Here is a 14,001-nt window from a genome sequence, read left to right as displayed (position 1 = left end):
TGGATGGGAGGCGGCCACCCGGTGAGCGGGCTGCTCAGGAGCCTTCAAACCCTGATGCTTTTGAGTTGGGGGCAGAGACGTCCATCTGAGTGAGATGAGAAGGCAGGTCAGGAGTGTTTTTAAGAGTTAACGATCATTAAATAAGTCTGCTATAGAGCTGCAATTTACTATCATTGCAGGAAAATTTGTATTGAGTGGAGAATAGATAACAATAGTTACCCCGTTGAAGGCGACACATGAATCAGATGGTAGAGAAACCTGATCAAGAAAAGCCTTTCGCCACCTGCCCCAGAGGCCATTTTTAGTGGTTCCTGGCTTCAGACTTTTGGTAATGCGGCTGTAGCTACATCAAGGACATCTCATCCTGGGGTCAGCTGTAGACACCAGTGCCTGTCCCCACCAGGAAGCCGGGCTGTGGCCACCACACACCGGAAGGCACTGTTGGGGCCGCTCAGCAGCAGTGTTGGGCAGAAGCAGAGGTGTGTGTGCGTGTGTGTGGCAGGGGCACGGGGGGCAGGTGTGATGTCTCCCAACGGAAAGCCTGTGTGAAGGAAGATGAAGATGGAAGCCAGGGGAGTCAGAGCCGACTTTCTGGGATGGCCCAGTTCCATTTCAGACTCAGGACAGGTGGTCATGCACATCTAGAGATACACGTGTGCAGAGGCAGGTTCCAGACGGGGCGGGGGGCTGCTTGACTTTGCAAAGCTCTGGAACCCAAAGGAAAGGCAATGTGTGGCACCCATGGTAAAGGGAAGGTTAGTCAGTGGGGTCAGGGTTTGTCTTTACCCCAGACAGTAGCCGTGAAGTTGGATGATCAGACCTGCAGGGACCCTCTGGTGACACCTTATGGGTTTCCTGTGGCCACAGAGCCAAACGTTCTCACTGCGGCCTTTGGCTGAGCACCCGTCTGAGCCAGAATGCTTATGGTCTGAAATTCTCAGAGGCTGTGGCTGTGTGCACACAGTGGGACCGCAGGACCCTGATGTGTGGTTATTGGCGTTTACATCGATCAGTGACTTTGTTCTTTCTCATGTGACTGTCTCAGTGTCTCTTATAAATGGGTAGTTGTACAGATTGTTTCAAATTAGTTTAAACTAATGTATAACTAACTGTTAAGTGAACTGCCTCAGTGCATATGGTAATGATTTGAGATACCTGGTGCTATAGTTTAAATGTGTCTATTCTTTCACAATTTCTGTGTTGGAACCTAATCACCAAGGTGATGGTATTAGAGGGTGGGGGGTCCCAAGGCTGGGGAGTGATTGGATCATGAGAGCTCCACCCTCGTGAACAGCATTGGTCCCTATAACAGAGGCTTCAGATAACAGAGGCTTCAGATAACAGAGGCTTCAGATAACAGAGGCTTCAGATAACAGAGGCTTCAGAGAGTGGCCTCCCCTCCATCCCTCCTGCCATGTGAGGACAAGAGCGTTCAGGCACCATACTGAAAGCAGAGACTGGGCCCTTCCCATACACCCAACCAGCCAGCACTTTGATCTCCAGTTTCCAGCCCCCGTAACTGTGAGACACATTTATGCTGTTTCTGAATTGCCCAGTCTAAGGCATTTTGTCATAGCAGCAGGAGTGGACTAAAGCGCTTGGTTCTTTCCTGTGAAATAGCTCTCTGTGGAAGACATTCTGTTTCTACATCTGTGTCGTGAGATTTGCAGAGCAGCTGTTATTAATAGAAGACTGGAAGCTTCCATAGTGCTTTTGTTGTAGGCACGTAAAATGGAAGACTTGGACCATCACTTAATAATTCATTAAACACAAAAATAAAATGATTATTTAGTGACATATGTAACAACAGTCAGGAAGCAATTTTTATCTGAGCTTGGTATTTAGTAGAAATCTTTAAAGCTTCAATTTCTTATAATATCAATATAATTATAGAATATATTGTTTTAATTTATAATATAATTGAATACAAAGTTTATTTATACCACAGTGGCGGCTTATGGACAGATACTAGAGTCATTTTTTAGCAATGTGATATTTGACCTGGATGTGTGGGCCCGTGAATAAGAAACATTGAGCGTAAGTTAATACATTCCTTAGGTTTGAGTCTTTCTTTATGTAAAACTAAAATATGCATGTGTTTTCTGTGCCCAATTAAAAAAGTGTTTTTAGCTTGTTTTTATTTAAGAATCATTGGGGCTAGGCATGGTGGCTTAGGCTGGGTGTGGTGGCTCAAGACTGTAATCCCAGCCCTTTGGGAGGCTGAGGCAGGTGGATCACTTGAGCTCAGGAGTTTGAGACAAGCCTGGCCAACATGGCAAGACCCCGTCTCTAACAAAACTACAAAAAAATTTAGCCGAATGTGGTGGCACACGCTTGTAGTTCCAGCTACTCGGGAGACTGAGGTGAGAGGATTGCTTGAGCCCGGGAGGTGGAGGTTGCAGTGAGCCAAGATCATCCCACTGCACTCCAGCCTGGGCCAGAGAGTGAGACCCCATTTCAAAAACAAAAAGGAGTAATTGGCACTGATCTGCCTTTGCCCACTTTTCTCCAGCTCCTCGCATGCCACGTACATCGTTTTACCCACATGCTCCTCGAGGCTCATTGTGCTCTGGATGTGCAGGTGTTTTGAAGAGGCTCAAAGCCACTCTACAGGGGGAAGGACTTTGGAGGACTGCAGTCAGGCTCTCCAGTGTGGCCACTCGTCAGCCCTGGAGAATATTCATATGACTCTGTGTGTCCTGCCTGGGTCAGGCCAAGTGCAGTTTCAGAAACGAGAAAGAGAAACAGCACCTGAGACCTGGCACCTGAGAGCAGAGCCCAGAGCGCCCACACCTGGACAGACCGCTTGACTCTCACCCAGCACATCTGCACCTTTAATTATAGCAGGGAAGTTACACCAGGAAGGAACTGTTTTTTCTGGAAGAAATGAGTGAACTTCAAAAATACCCTCATAGGCCAGGTACAGTAGCTGTCTCCTGTGATCCCAGCACTTTGAGAGGCCAAGATGGGAGGATTGCTTGAGCCCAGGAGTTCGAGACCAGCTTGGACAAAAGAGCAAGACCCCATCTCTACAAAAAAATACAAAAATTAGCTGGTTGTGGTGGCACGCACCTGTAGGCCCAGCTACTCAGGAGGCTGAGGTGGGGCGGTTACCTGAGCCCCAGAGGTCGAGACTGTAGTGAGCAGATATTGCTTCACCACACTCCAGCCTGGGTGACAGAGCAAGACCTTATCTCAAAAAAGAAAAAATACCCTCATATATACGAATCTTTACTTCCAGTCTTCCAGGTCTCCTTATCACTCCCTTACTTAACGTCCCCATCATTTAAAGGGGATGTTGAAAACAAGCAAAAATAAAAACATGTTAGAGTTGATGAAGAATTTGCCATGTAGGCTATTTTAGATGAGCCTTGCACCAACCCTGTGAAGCAGATCTCGGGACTGTGGGGCCAGTTCAGCACACAAGCAAGTGGAAGCTCTGAGAGGTGCTTTGGCCAGAGCTAGGGAGCCAGGAATGGGGCGGGGGGGGGGTGGGGGGGTGCTTGGCACAGCCGCCCAGGCAGCTGGAATGAGCAACAGATGTGCAGCAATGCTGGGAATCAAGTGGACACCAGTATCTGCTAAGAAGCTGGTTCTTCAGTGAAAGAGTCGTGGGGAAATTGTAGAAACATGTCGTCGTAAGAGGAACCCAGGGATAGGAGGCATGGCCAGATCTGTTGCTGGGTGCAGCCCTTCATCCCAGCTGTGTAATCCCCGGGACCCTGTTGGTGCCATGCATTTCCCCTGGACACATGAAGAGCATATGTGGGCTCGTGACAATCTCGTGTACCTGCAGAGATTTGGACAGATTGTTGCAGAGTGCTTTCTCCTCCCACTTGTTCTGTGTCTCCCTCTAGAACCCTGTGGGGAGGTGGGTGAGGGGCCCCCTCACTGTAGAGAGAGAGTAGTCAGTGCCGCGTGCCCTGGGCACCTGCTGAGAGGTCCAGTCTGTCTCGCTCTGAAGCCTGGCACCTTCCTAGCACCTTCCTAGACCCTGCGGCTGCAAGTGGTGCAGAGACTTGCCCATGGCCCCACCTGCTGTCAGAGCTGTGCTATTGCAGCCACTCCTCTCACGAAACAAGAGGCCCAGGCAACCCTCACTGTTGGCTGGAGTTCCATCTTTCCTTTCTTGGAACACCCCATCCTCTGCAGGGCCCCAGTGACACGGCTCTCACACACCGTTCCTCCCAGCTTACCCTTCTCAGAAGGGCAAGGGCTTGCATTTTTACAGGACCCTCGGGCAACTCACTGGCCCGTGGAGGTCTGAGAAACACTGGTCAGGAGGCCTGAGAAGGAAGAACATGCATCCAGTTGGAAGCCCAGAGGAGACATGGAATGGAGAGAGAAAATTCCAAGAGACACACAGAAAACCTTCCAAAATTGGAAACCATCCTCATATTCAGAAACCCCAACAATTCCCAAAAAGAATAAACAAAGAGAAATCCATCTTCGAAATATCGAAGCCAGACTATATAACACCAAAGACCAAAATCAAATCTTAAAAGTAATCAGAAAATATGACAGAGGAACAACAGTGAGAAATTTGGTGACTTCTCATCAGTAACTTTAGAAGCCAGCAGATGTTGGTATAATCAAAGAAAATAGTCAGCATAAAATTCCATCTTAAGGGAGGATCTTCCAAGGACCTACATGTAGCCATTTGTAGACAAACTGATCTGACCAGCAGGCCCCAGCACATGATCTTCTGATGGATGCCCTGTGGGAAGAAGGAAAACTGTCCCAGAAGGAAGGCTGGAAATGCAAAGAAAAGTGTGCACATTTGGTAAACATACATCATCTGTGGACTCACTGATGCCTTTGCCTGATTCACAGGATTGATACAACAGTCGAGTGGGTAGAAACAGCACACATAAGATCAGGTGTGCGCGAGGAGATACGAACACCCGGAACAGTCAAGTGGATACAAACAGTACATGTAAGATCAGTTGTGCGCGAGGAGTTGTGAACATCCGCAGGTCTCTGTCTCATTCCACTGCAGGGTGAAGACACCGAGTGTAGACTCTCAACGCACATGTTAAAATTTCAATGACCACTAACAACAAAGGAGTCTGATATGTAACCTCTGTGACAGGACAGGGGAAACAAGTGAGGGGGAAATTATTAATCCAAAAGAAGAAAAGGAGTGAAATCAAAAAGAAACCCTGGAAAAGCAGGACAATTAGAAAACAAGTGCCAAAAATTAGTCTAAACATGTGGATGATTGTGATCAAAGTAAAATTATGAAATTCTAGTTAAGAAGCAAAGGCTGCCAGACTGTATTTTTAAGCTGAACAAATAGGCAAATCAACAAGCAAAAATAATTTTGTTGTTTTTTTCTCTTTCAAGAGACACACTTAAAGCGTAAGGACCCAGAAAAAATGAAAGAATTGAAAAAGGCTGAGGAATATGCAACAAAATTAACTGGTGTACCAATATTAACATCAGCAGGGGAAAAAACAAGACTTTAAGAGAAAAACTGTAATCATTACATGTTGATAGAAATCAAGTCAGCTCACAAGAAGATAATAATTCAAAATTTATGTGTGCCTAAAACATAGCTTTAAAATATATAAAGAAAATAATTGACAAAACATAGAGAATTTGACAGACATTGTAGCAAAAACTTGGCACACCTCTCTTTCCATGAGTGATAGGTCAAGTAGACAAGTGTGAAGAAGGCATCAGCAGAACTATCCATGATCTTGACGTAATTGACGTACCTTGAACACTACACCCCCACAGCTGTAGAATTCATGGAGACATTTACAAAACCTGATCATGTACCAGACCATAAAGCACATCTCATCATCTTTCAAAAATTGGAATTGTATCACCCACACTGTCTTAGCACAAAGCAATTACAGTCATGCACCACATGACGGTTCAGCCAGCATCAGACCACATAGACGATGGTGACCCCATGAGAGTATAGTGGAGCTGAGAAATTACTGTTGCCTGGAGACCTTGCAGCTGACCTGAGATTGCAGCACGTTACCCCCATGTGTGCTGCTAGTGCAAACCCACTGCGCTGCCAGCCGTCTGGCCGTCTAGCACCCGCTGTTAAGCACAGCTCATCATTCTTCATAACGCTGATAAACAGCTGCTTTACTGGTTTGTGTATTACTATGCTTTTTATCATTATTTTAGTGTATTCCTTCTAATTATCTAAAAAAAATTAGCTGTAAAACAGCCTCAGGCAGGTCCTGCAGGAGGTGTCCAGAAGGAGGCACTGTGATCATCAGAGATGACTATGTCAGACTGTGTGGTTTTGGTGCAGTGGGAGACAAGTAGACTGGATGAGACCTGAGAGTCCAGGATCCCTCACACAGGAAGGAAGCCATCCACGATACTTGGACGGAACAAAGCTGCCCACGAGAGAGAGGGCAGATGGCCCACATAGTGCCAGGACGGTGGGTCAACCATGTGGGGAAATTGATCTTTACTTCCTGCCATAAACAAAAATCATTTCCCATGTGTCAAGAACTCCAACACAAGACAGAAAAAATGAGCAGTTTTAGGAGAAAATATAGAAAAATGTCCTATTCTCAGGTCAAGGGAGGATTTCTTAAAATGTAAGCACAGACCATAAAGGAAAATAACCGGTGAGTTCAACTATATTAAATGTTAGAATACTGTTTCTTATAAGACACCATGGGAGAGAGGGGAGAAGATCTGTGCAGCAGGAATGACAGACAGGCTGGCATCTGAAATGCTGGGTGCTCTTGGGAAGTCAACAAAAATCAAGCAATAAGAAAAATGGACGAATGACAGAAATAGGCATTTTGCTGCAAATGAAATAGAATGCAGGTTAGAACCACCGTGGCTGGGACCTGTTTCTTGGCCTGAGTGATAGTTGCATGGGTGCATTCGTTTTGTGTTAATTCATTGAGTTGCATCTTAACAAATGGTTGCAATTTTAGTAGTTGTCTGTGTGTTACATTCTGAGACAATGTGAAGTAGAAAAGACAGTTTACAGAGAAACATCAGTAACGGGATATTTCCCCTGCCCACCCTCCTGCCCTCCTCTCCCTCCCTCTCCCCCTCCTCCTTCCCTTCCTCTCCCTCCCTCCCCTCCTGCCTTCCTCTCCCTCCCTCCCCTCCTGTTCCCCTCCCTCTCCCCTTACTTCCTCCCCCTGCCCTCCTCTCCCTCCCCTCTTCTCCCTCCCTCCCCTCCTCTCCCTCCCTCCCTCTCCCCCTACTTCCTCCCCTCCTGCCCTCCTCTCCCTGCCTCCCTTCCTGTCGCCTGCCTACCTGACTTTCTTCCCCTTTCCTCTCAGTGATTTGGAGGTACTGGTGAGAACCAAAGGTCTCATTTTTTTACAGGGCAGAATCTTCTCAAAAAGTGGAAGGCCCCTTGGCACTTAGTCCTGTTCTCTCCTTTAAAAAATGTGGAAATTGAGTCCAAAGGAGGTGCAGTGGCTTGACTGATCCTGGGCAGAGCTAGGGTGAGCACCTGCCCATCCTCTCCACAGATGCTCCCCAAGCACCGCCCTGTTCTAGTCCAGACCTCCCTAGGACGTCCCCTACATTTGTAGGTGGGGAGGAGAGAGATTTATTTGCTAGTGTGGTCATTTCTTCGTAAAAAGCCAAAAACCTATTGAGAGACTTTTTGTCATCCACAGCCACAGTTGCTGCTCACTCACATCCATTCCCTCACTTTATAGTTCAAGGAACTGAGGCCTGGAGACACCAGGCCTTCTATCGCCACAGCAACCGGCTGGGCCATCTTGGAGCTGACTCTAACCCCTGTAGAGCCCAGGGCGTGCCCCTCCCCTGTACCCCATTCCCTGGCCGCAGGGCAGCTCCTGAGCCCCACTGGGAGTCAGGGGTTTGCGGATCCCACCTGTGCCATTCAGCATCTGATAACTGGATGAATTCGCCAGGAGTGTCTCACCCCACCATGGGCGATCTTGCCTGCAGTCCTCCTACCCGGCCTGGGACACCTGCAGTCTTTCCTGACGTGCCCTGTCTAGGTGGGGCGCCTTCACTAGGACCCCAGATATGCCTGCTTCCTCCTGCTGTCTCCGCAGGGCCTCACGTCTTTCCAGGAGGTAGACTGTCCTGGTGTAAGTGCTCACCAGATGTGTCTGCAATGGCAGGTGCTCAGGGAGCGAAGTCAGGCTGTGGTGACAAACACCCTACAATCTCATGGCTCTCCACTGAACACAGAGGTGTGCCAGAGGCCACGGGCTTGCCATGGGGACCAGACCCTATCCCGTGGGAGCAAGAAGAGGCCAGATGGGCCGCAGCACGCCAGATGGCCACCTCCTGCCAGGCCTGCCCTGCCCCCCAGCCCAGCACCTGGCTGCAAGGCCAGGTGTTGGGGGGGGGCGGGGCTGGGGAGCAGCCCCCCATCCTCCCAGGTTACTAGGTACTGAGGAAGGGGACTTTACCTTGACTCTGGGTGAACTCTTAGGGGAGGGCTCCCTGCTCCTGGGAGGCCAAGTGCACACCCACCCAGTAGTGCGCAGCTGGGAAGGTGCTGGGACCACAGTCGTTGCCTTCCTGACTGCTCCCTGGTGTCAGGGAACCCAGGTTCCAGGGGTGGCCAGGGCAAGCATGGGGGTCTGGTCAGGTGCTCAGCAGCCGGCCTTCTCACATGGGGACAGCAGCTCTGCTCCGAGTGCCCACACCCCCAAGCATTGGTGGCCTCTGTGGCAGCTTCTGCCACCCACACCCTGTGCAGTGAGGAAGCTGGGCTGCCTGCCTGGCTGTGGGTCGCAGGAGTCCACACACAGCCACACTGGGATGCGTTTGGGTTGAATGTTCTGAAGGGAAAAAGCTGGGGAGGTGGTACCCTCCCTGAATGTGCCGCCTCCCCTGCCTGCCGGGCAGTACTACAGAGGAGCTTTGCCCGGTGCCCACTTGAGCCCCAGGACACCCTCTGCAGCACCCATCCTTGACAGCGCCACTGGAGGCCTGCGGCTCCTGGGAGAGCCAGGCCTGAGGAGCCCCATGCCCTCTGCTGAGCAGCCCTTGGCTCTCCAAAGGGTGGAAGAATTTTGAGTCTCACCTTGTCACGTTTACCGTTATCTTCTGCTATTTTTAGTTTTTATTTAAGAAATGAGGCTCAGGTAAAATAACTTTAAAAATGGCATCAAAGCCCCCTTGAAAAGTCTTGTGGCCCGAGGATGGGAGGAGAAGGGCTGGGGGCAGCCTGCAGGGGCCAGTGGCACAGGCGGCTCCCAGCTGAGGGCCCTAGGTGTCCCTCATACCCTCCACAGAACCTTCCAGTGCTAGTGTTCTGTAATCCCAGGAAGGCGAGACACTCTTGGAGGTGACTAAAAGGCAGGTGTGTGGCCCTTTGGGTGTTCCCCCCACCTCAGGTCACCTCATGAGTAAAGCAAGGCCCTGCAGGGGAGGGGAGTGGGCCAGGCCTAGCACAGGGTGAGACCGGGGCGAGGTTTGCAAACTCGTGCCTCTCGGACCCCCCAGGGGCTAGTCTGACTTTAGTGACTAGTGACTTGGCCTTGAATCGCCTAGAAGCACAGCTGGGTTTCCTCTGTGGCTCCTGGACTCCCCCAGACACTCCGTGGCCCACTGGCCCAGCCTCCTGTCCATACCAGCCAGTGAGAGGGAGGCTGGGCCAGTCCAGGCTGGAGCTGCCAGGAAGCCAGGGAGAGAAGACAGCGACTTCCAGTGCTGCTGTCTGCACGCCGGGCATTGGCCTGCTCATAGCCTGGGCTCCATTGGCTTCCCCCAGGCCAAGTCCTTGCGTTCTCTTGCGTCTGCCATGTGTCCGCATGGCCCTCTTTCTATCTATCTGTGCAAAGTTCTGTTACTGCCGTTTTAATTTGGTGTGACTTGTACTCGATGACAATAACCTTCTTAGCTCTCATGTCCCTCCTACCCCAGCAGTTGACCAAGCTCCACCAGTTGGCCATGCAGCAAACCCCCTTTCCTCCCCTCGGACAGACCAACCCCGCTTTCCCCGGTACGTACCCAGCCCTTTTCTCACCTCCTTCTCTTCTCACCTGGGGACTTTCTCTTTCTGAGCTGTGTTATTCGGTGCAGCGTGTAGAACAGGTGCAGTTGGAGTTGTGAGTGCCGGTGGTGCAGGGTTCACATGCAGCAGGCTTGCCAGGACCGGGACTGGGGACAGGGCAGGGGCGGGGTGTGGGTCTCGCTCCCACTGTGGGGAGCTAGTTCACCTTACAGCTGGCCTTGCCATAGCCTTGCTTGTGAAGAGATGTCTGCCCACCGAGGGTCTGCACTTGCTGGGCAGTGCCCTGTGCTGCCCACAGTCTGTCCTGGGTGGCCCTTCCTGCTGAGCGTACCCATTGGGCCGCCCTGGAGACTTCTCTCCAGGAGCGAGCGCATAGCAGGCGTGGATGCTATTCTGCAGGAAGCCACTGTGTATCCCAAGGTGGCACCCAGCCCTGCCCCAGGAGAGCAGTGGCCCGAGTCAGCCCCAGCCCAGTCGCTGTCATGAGGCCATCAAGGGTGGCCATGCGTGGCAAGCCCATCCTGCCCCTGGCATGCCTGGCAGTTGGGTGTCCCTCCCCACAGAGGCAGTGCCATGCCTGTGGCCGTGGCCGGAGACAGCGCCGGTGCGTGCGCCAGTCATATTTTGAGCTTCCCTAGTTGAAGGGACACTGCTTATCTCCTTGAGGGCAAAACATTAAACCTGTCTCTTCTTTGCTCTCCAGGAGAAAAGCTGCCTTTACACTCCTCCGAAGAAGCTCAAAATCTGATGGGCCAGTCATCAGGTAACACAAAGCCACACGGACAGGAGAGCAGGCCAGGGCGGCAGAGCAGAGCCCCCGCGGGAGGAGGTGTGGGGGCCCTACAGCTGCAGCAGTTTACATCTTCCATGGGAGGCTGTGGACCAGCTTCAGGCACTGCCAAGGGCATGGGTGGTGCCATGCTGCCACTGTGGCTGGATGGTGGGGCCTGAGGTGCTCAGAGCAAAGCACCCCAGCAATGGGAGTCAGCCGTGGGAGCAGGAAATGGAGTTGTCCCATGGTGTGCTTTGGAAGTGGGTTTTTTAGGACTATGAGCAAACCCTTAAGGAGGACGATCAGGCTGTGCTGGATTTGCCTGCACCCCTCCCGACTCGCATTAAAATGTTCATTCCTCGGATACTGTGGGGTAGCACATAGATTTGTAGATTCAGTGACCAAGGCCATGAAACAGACACAGTTGTTTGCCTGGGGCTTAGCGGGTTCCTAGGTGCCCATGAGGAAGATGCCACACACACGCAACACCTCATGGCTCCATGTGCACGTGGCCGGTGCCACAGTGGCTTCCTGGTGGCCAGCTAGGCGTCCTGTGATGACCCTCCCCTCACCAAGGCCCTGGGGACTGCAGTGCACACACATGCCAGCCACAGCAGGGTTAAACTGAGTGGGCAGCAATGGGAGGTGTTTGTGGCCTCTTTGAATGCTGAGGCCAGGAGACTTCCAGCATGGGCTTGGGCGGCAGGTTGGGCGGCCTCCTTTACCCTGGTATCTGGAATGTCGTCATCTTCATAAGAAACAGAATCACCTGGGCCATGCCGTCCTGAGATGAATGAACACATCGGCCATGCCGTCCTGAGATGAATGAACCCAACGGTCATGCTGTCCTAAAATGAATGAACACATCAGCCATGCTGTCCCGAGATGGATGAACACCTGGGCCTTGCCGTCCTGAGATGGATGAACACATCGGCCATGCCGTCCTGAGATGAATGAACCCAACGGTCATGCTGTCCTGAGATGAATGAACACATTGGCCATGCCGTCCTGAGATGAATGAACACCTGGGCCTTGCCGTCCTGAGATGAATGAACACCTGGGTCTTGCCGTCCTGAGATGGATGAACACATCGGCCATGCTGTCCTGAGATGGATGAACACCTGGGCCTTGCCGTCCTGAGATGGATGAACACCTGGGCCATGCCGTCCTGAGATGAATGAACACATCGGCCATGCCATCCTGAGATGAATGAACACATCGGCCATGCTGTCCCGAGATGGATGAACACCTGGGCCTTGCCGTCCTGAGATGGATGAACACATCGGCCATGCTGTCCCGAGATGGATGAACACCTGGGCCATGCCGTCCTGAGATGAATGAACACATTAGCCATGCCATCCTGAGATGAATGAACACATTAGCCATGCCATCCTGAGATGAATGAACACATCGGCCATGCCGTCCTGAGATAAACGAACACCTGGGCCATGCCGTCCTGAGATGAATGAACACATTGGCCATGCCATCTTGAGGTGAATGAACACATCGGCCATGCTGTCTTAAGATGAATGAATACATCGGTCATGCTGTCCTGAGATGGATGAACACCTGGGCCATGCCGTCCTGGGATGGATGAACACATCAGCAATGCCGTCCTGAGATGGATGGACACCTGGTCCATGCCGTCCTGAGATGAATGAACACAGCTGCCATACTGTCCTGAGATGAATGAACACATCGGCCATGCCATCCTGAGATGAATGAACACATCGGCCATGCCATCCTGAGATGAATGAACACATCGGCCATGCCATCCTGAGATGAATGAACACATCGGCCATGCCATCCTGAGATGAATGAACACATCGGCCATGCTGTCTTGAGATGGATGAAGACATCGGCCATGCCGTCCTGAGATGGATGAACACGTCGGCCATGCTGTCCTGAGATGGATGAACACATCAGCCATGCTGTCCTGAGATGAATGAACACCTGGGCCATGCTGTCCTGAGATGAATGAACACATCAGCCATGCTGTCCTGAGATGGATGAACACAGCTGCCATGCCATCCTGAGATGAATGAACACATCGGCCATGCCGTCCTGAGATGGATGAACACATCGGCCATGCTGTCCTGAGATGGATGAACACCTGGGCCATGCCGTCCTGGGATGGATGAACACATCAGCGATGCCGTCCTGAGATGGATGGACACCTGGTCCATGCCGTCCTGAGATGAATGAACACAGCTGCCATACTGTCCTGAGATGAATGAACACATCGGCCATGCCATCCTGAGATGAATGAACACATTGGCCATGCTGTCTTGAGATGGATGAAGACATCGGCCATGCTGTCTTGAGATGGATGAAGACATCGGCCATGCCGTCCTGAGATGAATGAATACATCGGCCATGCTGTCCTGAGATGGATGAACACATCGGCCATGCCATCCTGAGATGGATGAACACCTGGGCCTTGCCATACTGAGATGGATGAACACATCAGTCATGCTGTCCTGAGATGGATGGACACCTGGTCCATGCCGTCCTGAGATGAATGAACACAGCTGCCATGCCATCCTGAGATGAATGAACACATCGGCCATGCTGTCTTGAGATGAATGAACACATCGGCCATGCTGTCCTGAGATGGATGAACACATCGGCCATGCCATCCTGAGATGGATGAACACCTGGGCCTTGCCGTCCTGAGATGAATGAACACATTGGCCATGCTGTCTTGAGATGGATGAAGACATCGGCCATGCTGTCCTGAGATGAATGAACACCTGGGCCATGCTGTCCTGAGATGGATGGACACCTGGGCCTTGCCGTCCTGAGATGAATGAATACATCAGCCATGCTGTCTTGAGATGGATGAAACACATTGGCCGTGCTGTCCTGAGATGAATGAACACCTGGGCCATGCTGCCCTTAGATGGATGAACACCTGGGCCATACTGTGGATGAACACATTGGCCGTGCTCTCTTGAGATGAATGAACACATTGGCCACGCTGTCCTGAGATGAATGTCCTGGTTATGCAGACATTTCTTTATATTATTTGCTTAACTTTAGTGCCCTCCTAGGAAGATTTCCCATACTTTCCTCCTTTCAATCAAAATATCCCAAGTTCAACAGGTCTGGCTCACTCCTCTCTGTTCATCTAAGATCTACTTTGTTCGGGAATTCCTGTCTAGGACTCAGGCAGGACCAAGGAAATCTTTTAAGTGACATTTTAAATATCACTGTTTATGGAATGTGTGTAGGTAGTTGAATAACCAAATAAGTGTTGTTTTGAAAGTATCTTTATTAAAAG

At 51.0% G+C, this 14,001-nt stretch overlaps 1 protein-coding gene across 10 annotated transcripts in view; it reads left to right on the top strand.

Moving 5' to 3' along the window:
* The window catches only part of PCBP3 (poly(rC) binding protein 3), a 282,207-nt gene that overhangs the window by 259,363 nt on the left and 8,843 nt on the right, over nt 1-14,001 (top strand). For 5 of the 10 annotated variants that reach the window (XM_030915860.1, XM_030915854.1, XM_030915858.1 and 2 more), the window contains 2 exons: nt 9,856-9,934; nt 10,650-10,709. In XM_030915860.1, the coding sequence (XP_030771720.1) occupies nt 9,856-9,934; nt 10,650-10,709 (139 nt within the window). The remainder of the gene's footprint in view (nt 1-9,855; nt 9,935-10,649; nt 10,710-14,001) is intronic. The other 5 variants (XM_030915859.1, XM_030915856.1, XM_030915862.1 and 2 more) reach the window with 3 other exon arrangements.

This window comes from Rhinopithecus roxellana, chromosome 13 (genome assembly GCF_007565055.1).
Source record: "Rhinopithecus roxellana isolate Shanxi Qingling chromosome 13, ASM756505v1, whole genome shotgun sequence".
In the NCBI taxonomy this organism is placed as follows: domain Eukaryota; kingdom Metazoa; phylum Chordata; class Mammalia; order Primates; family Cercopithecidae; genus Rhinopithecus; species Rhinopithecus roxellana.
Note: the sequence above shows the minus strand (reverse complement) of the source record. Positions and strands in the feature narration are given on the sequence as shown.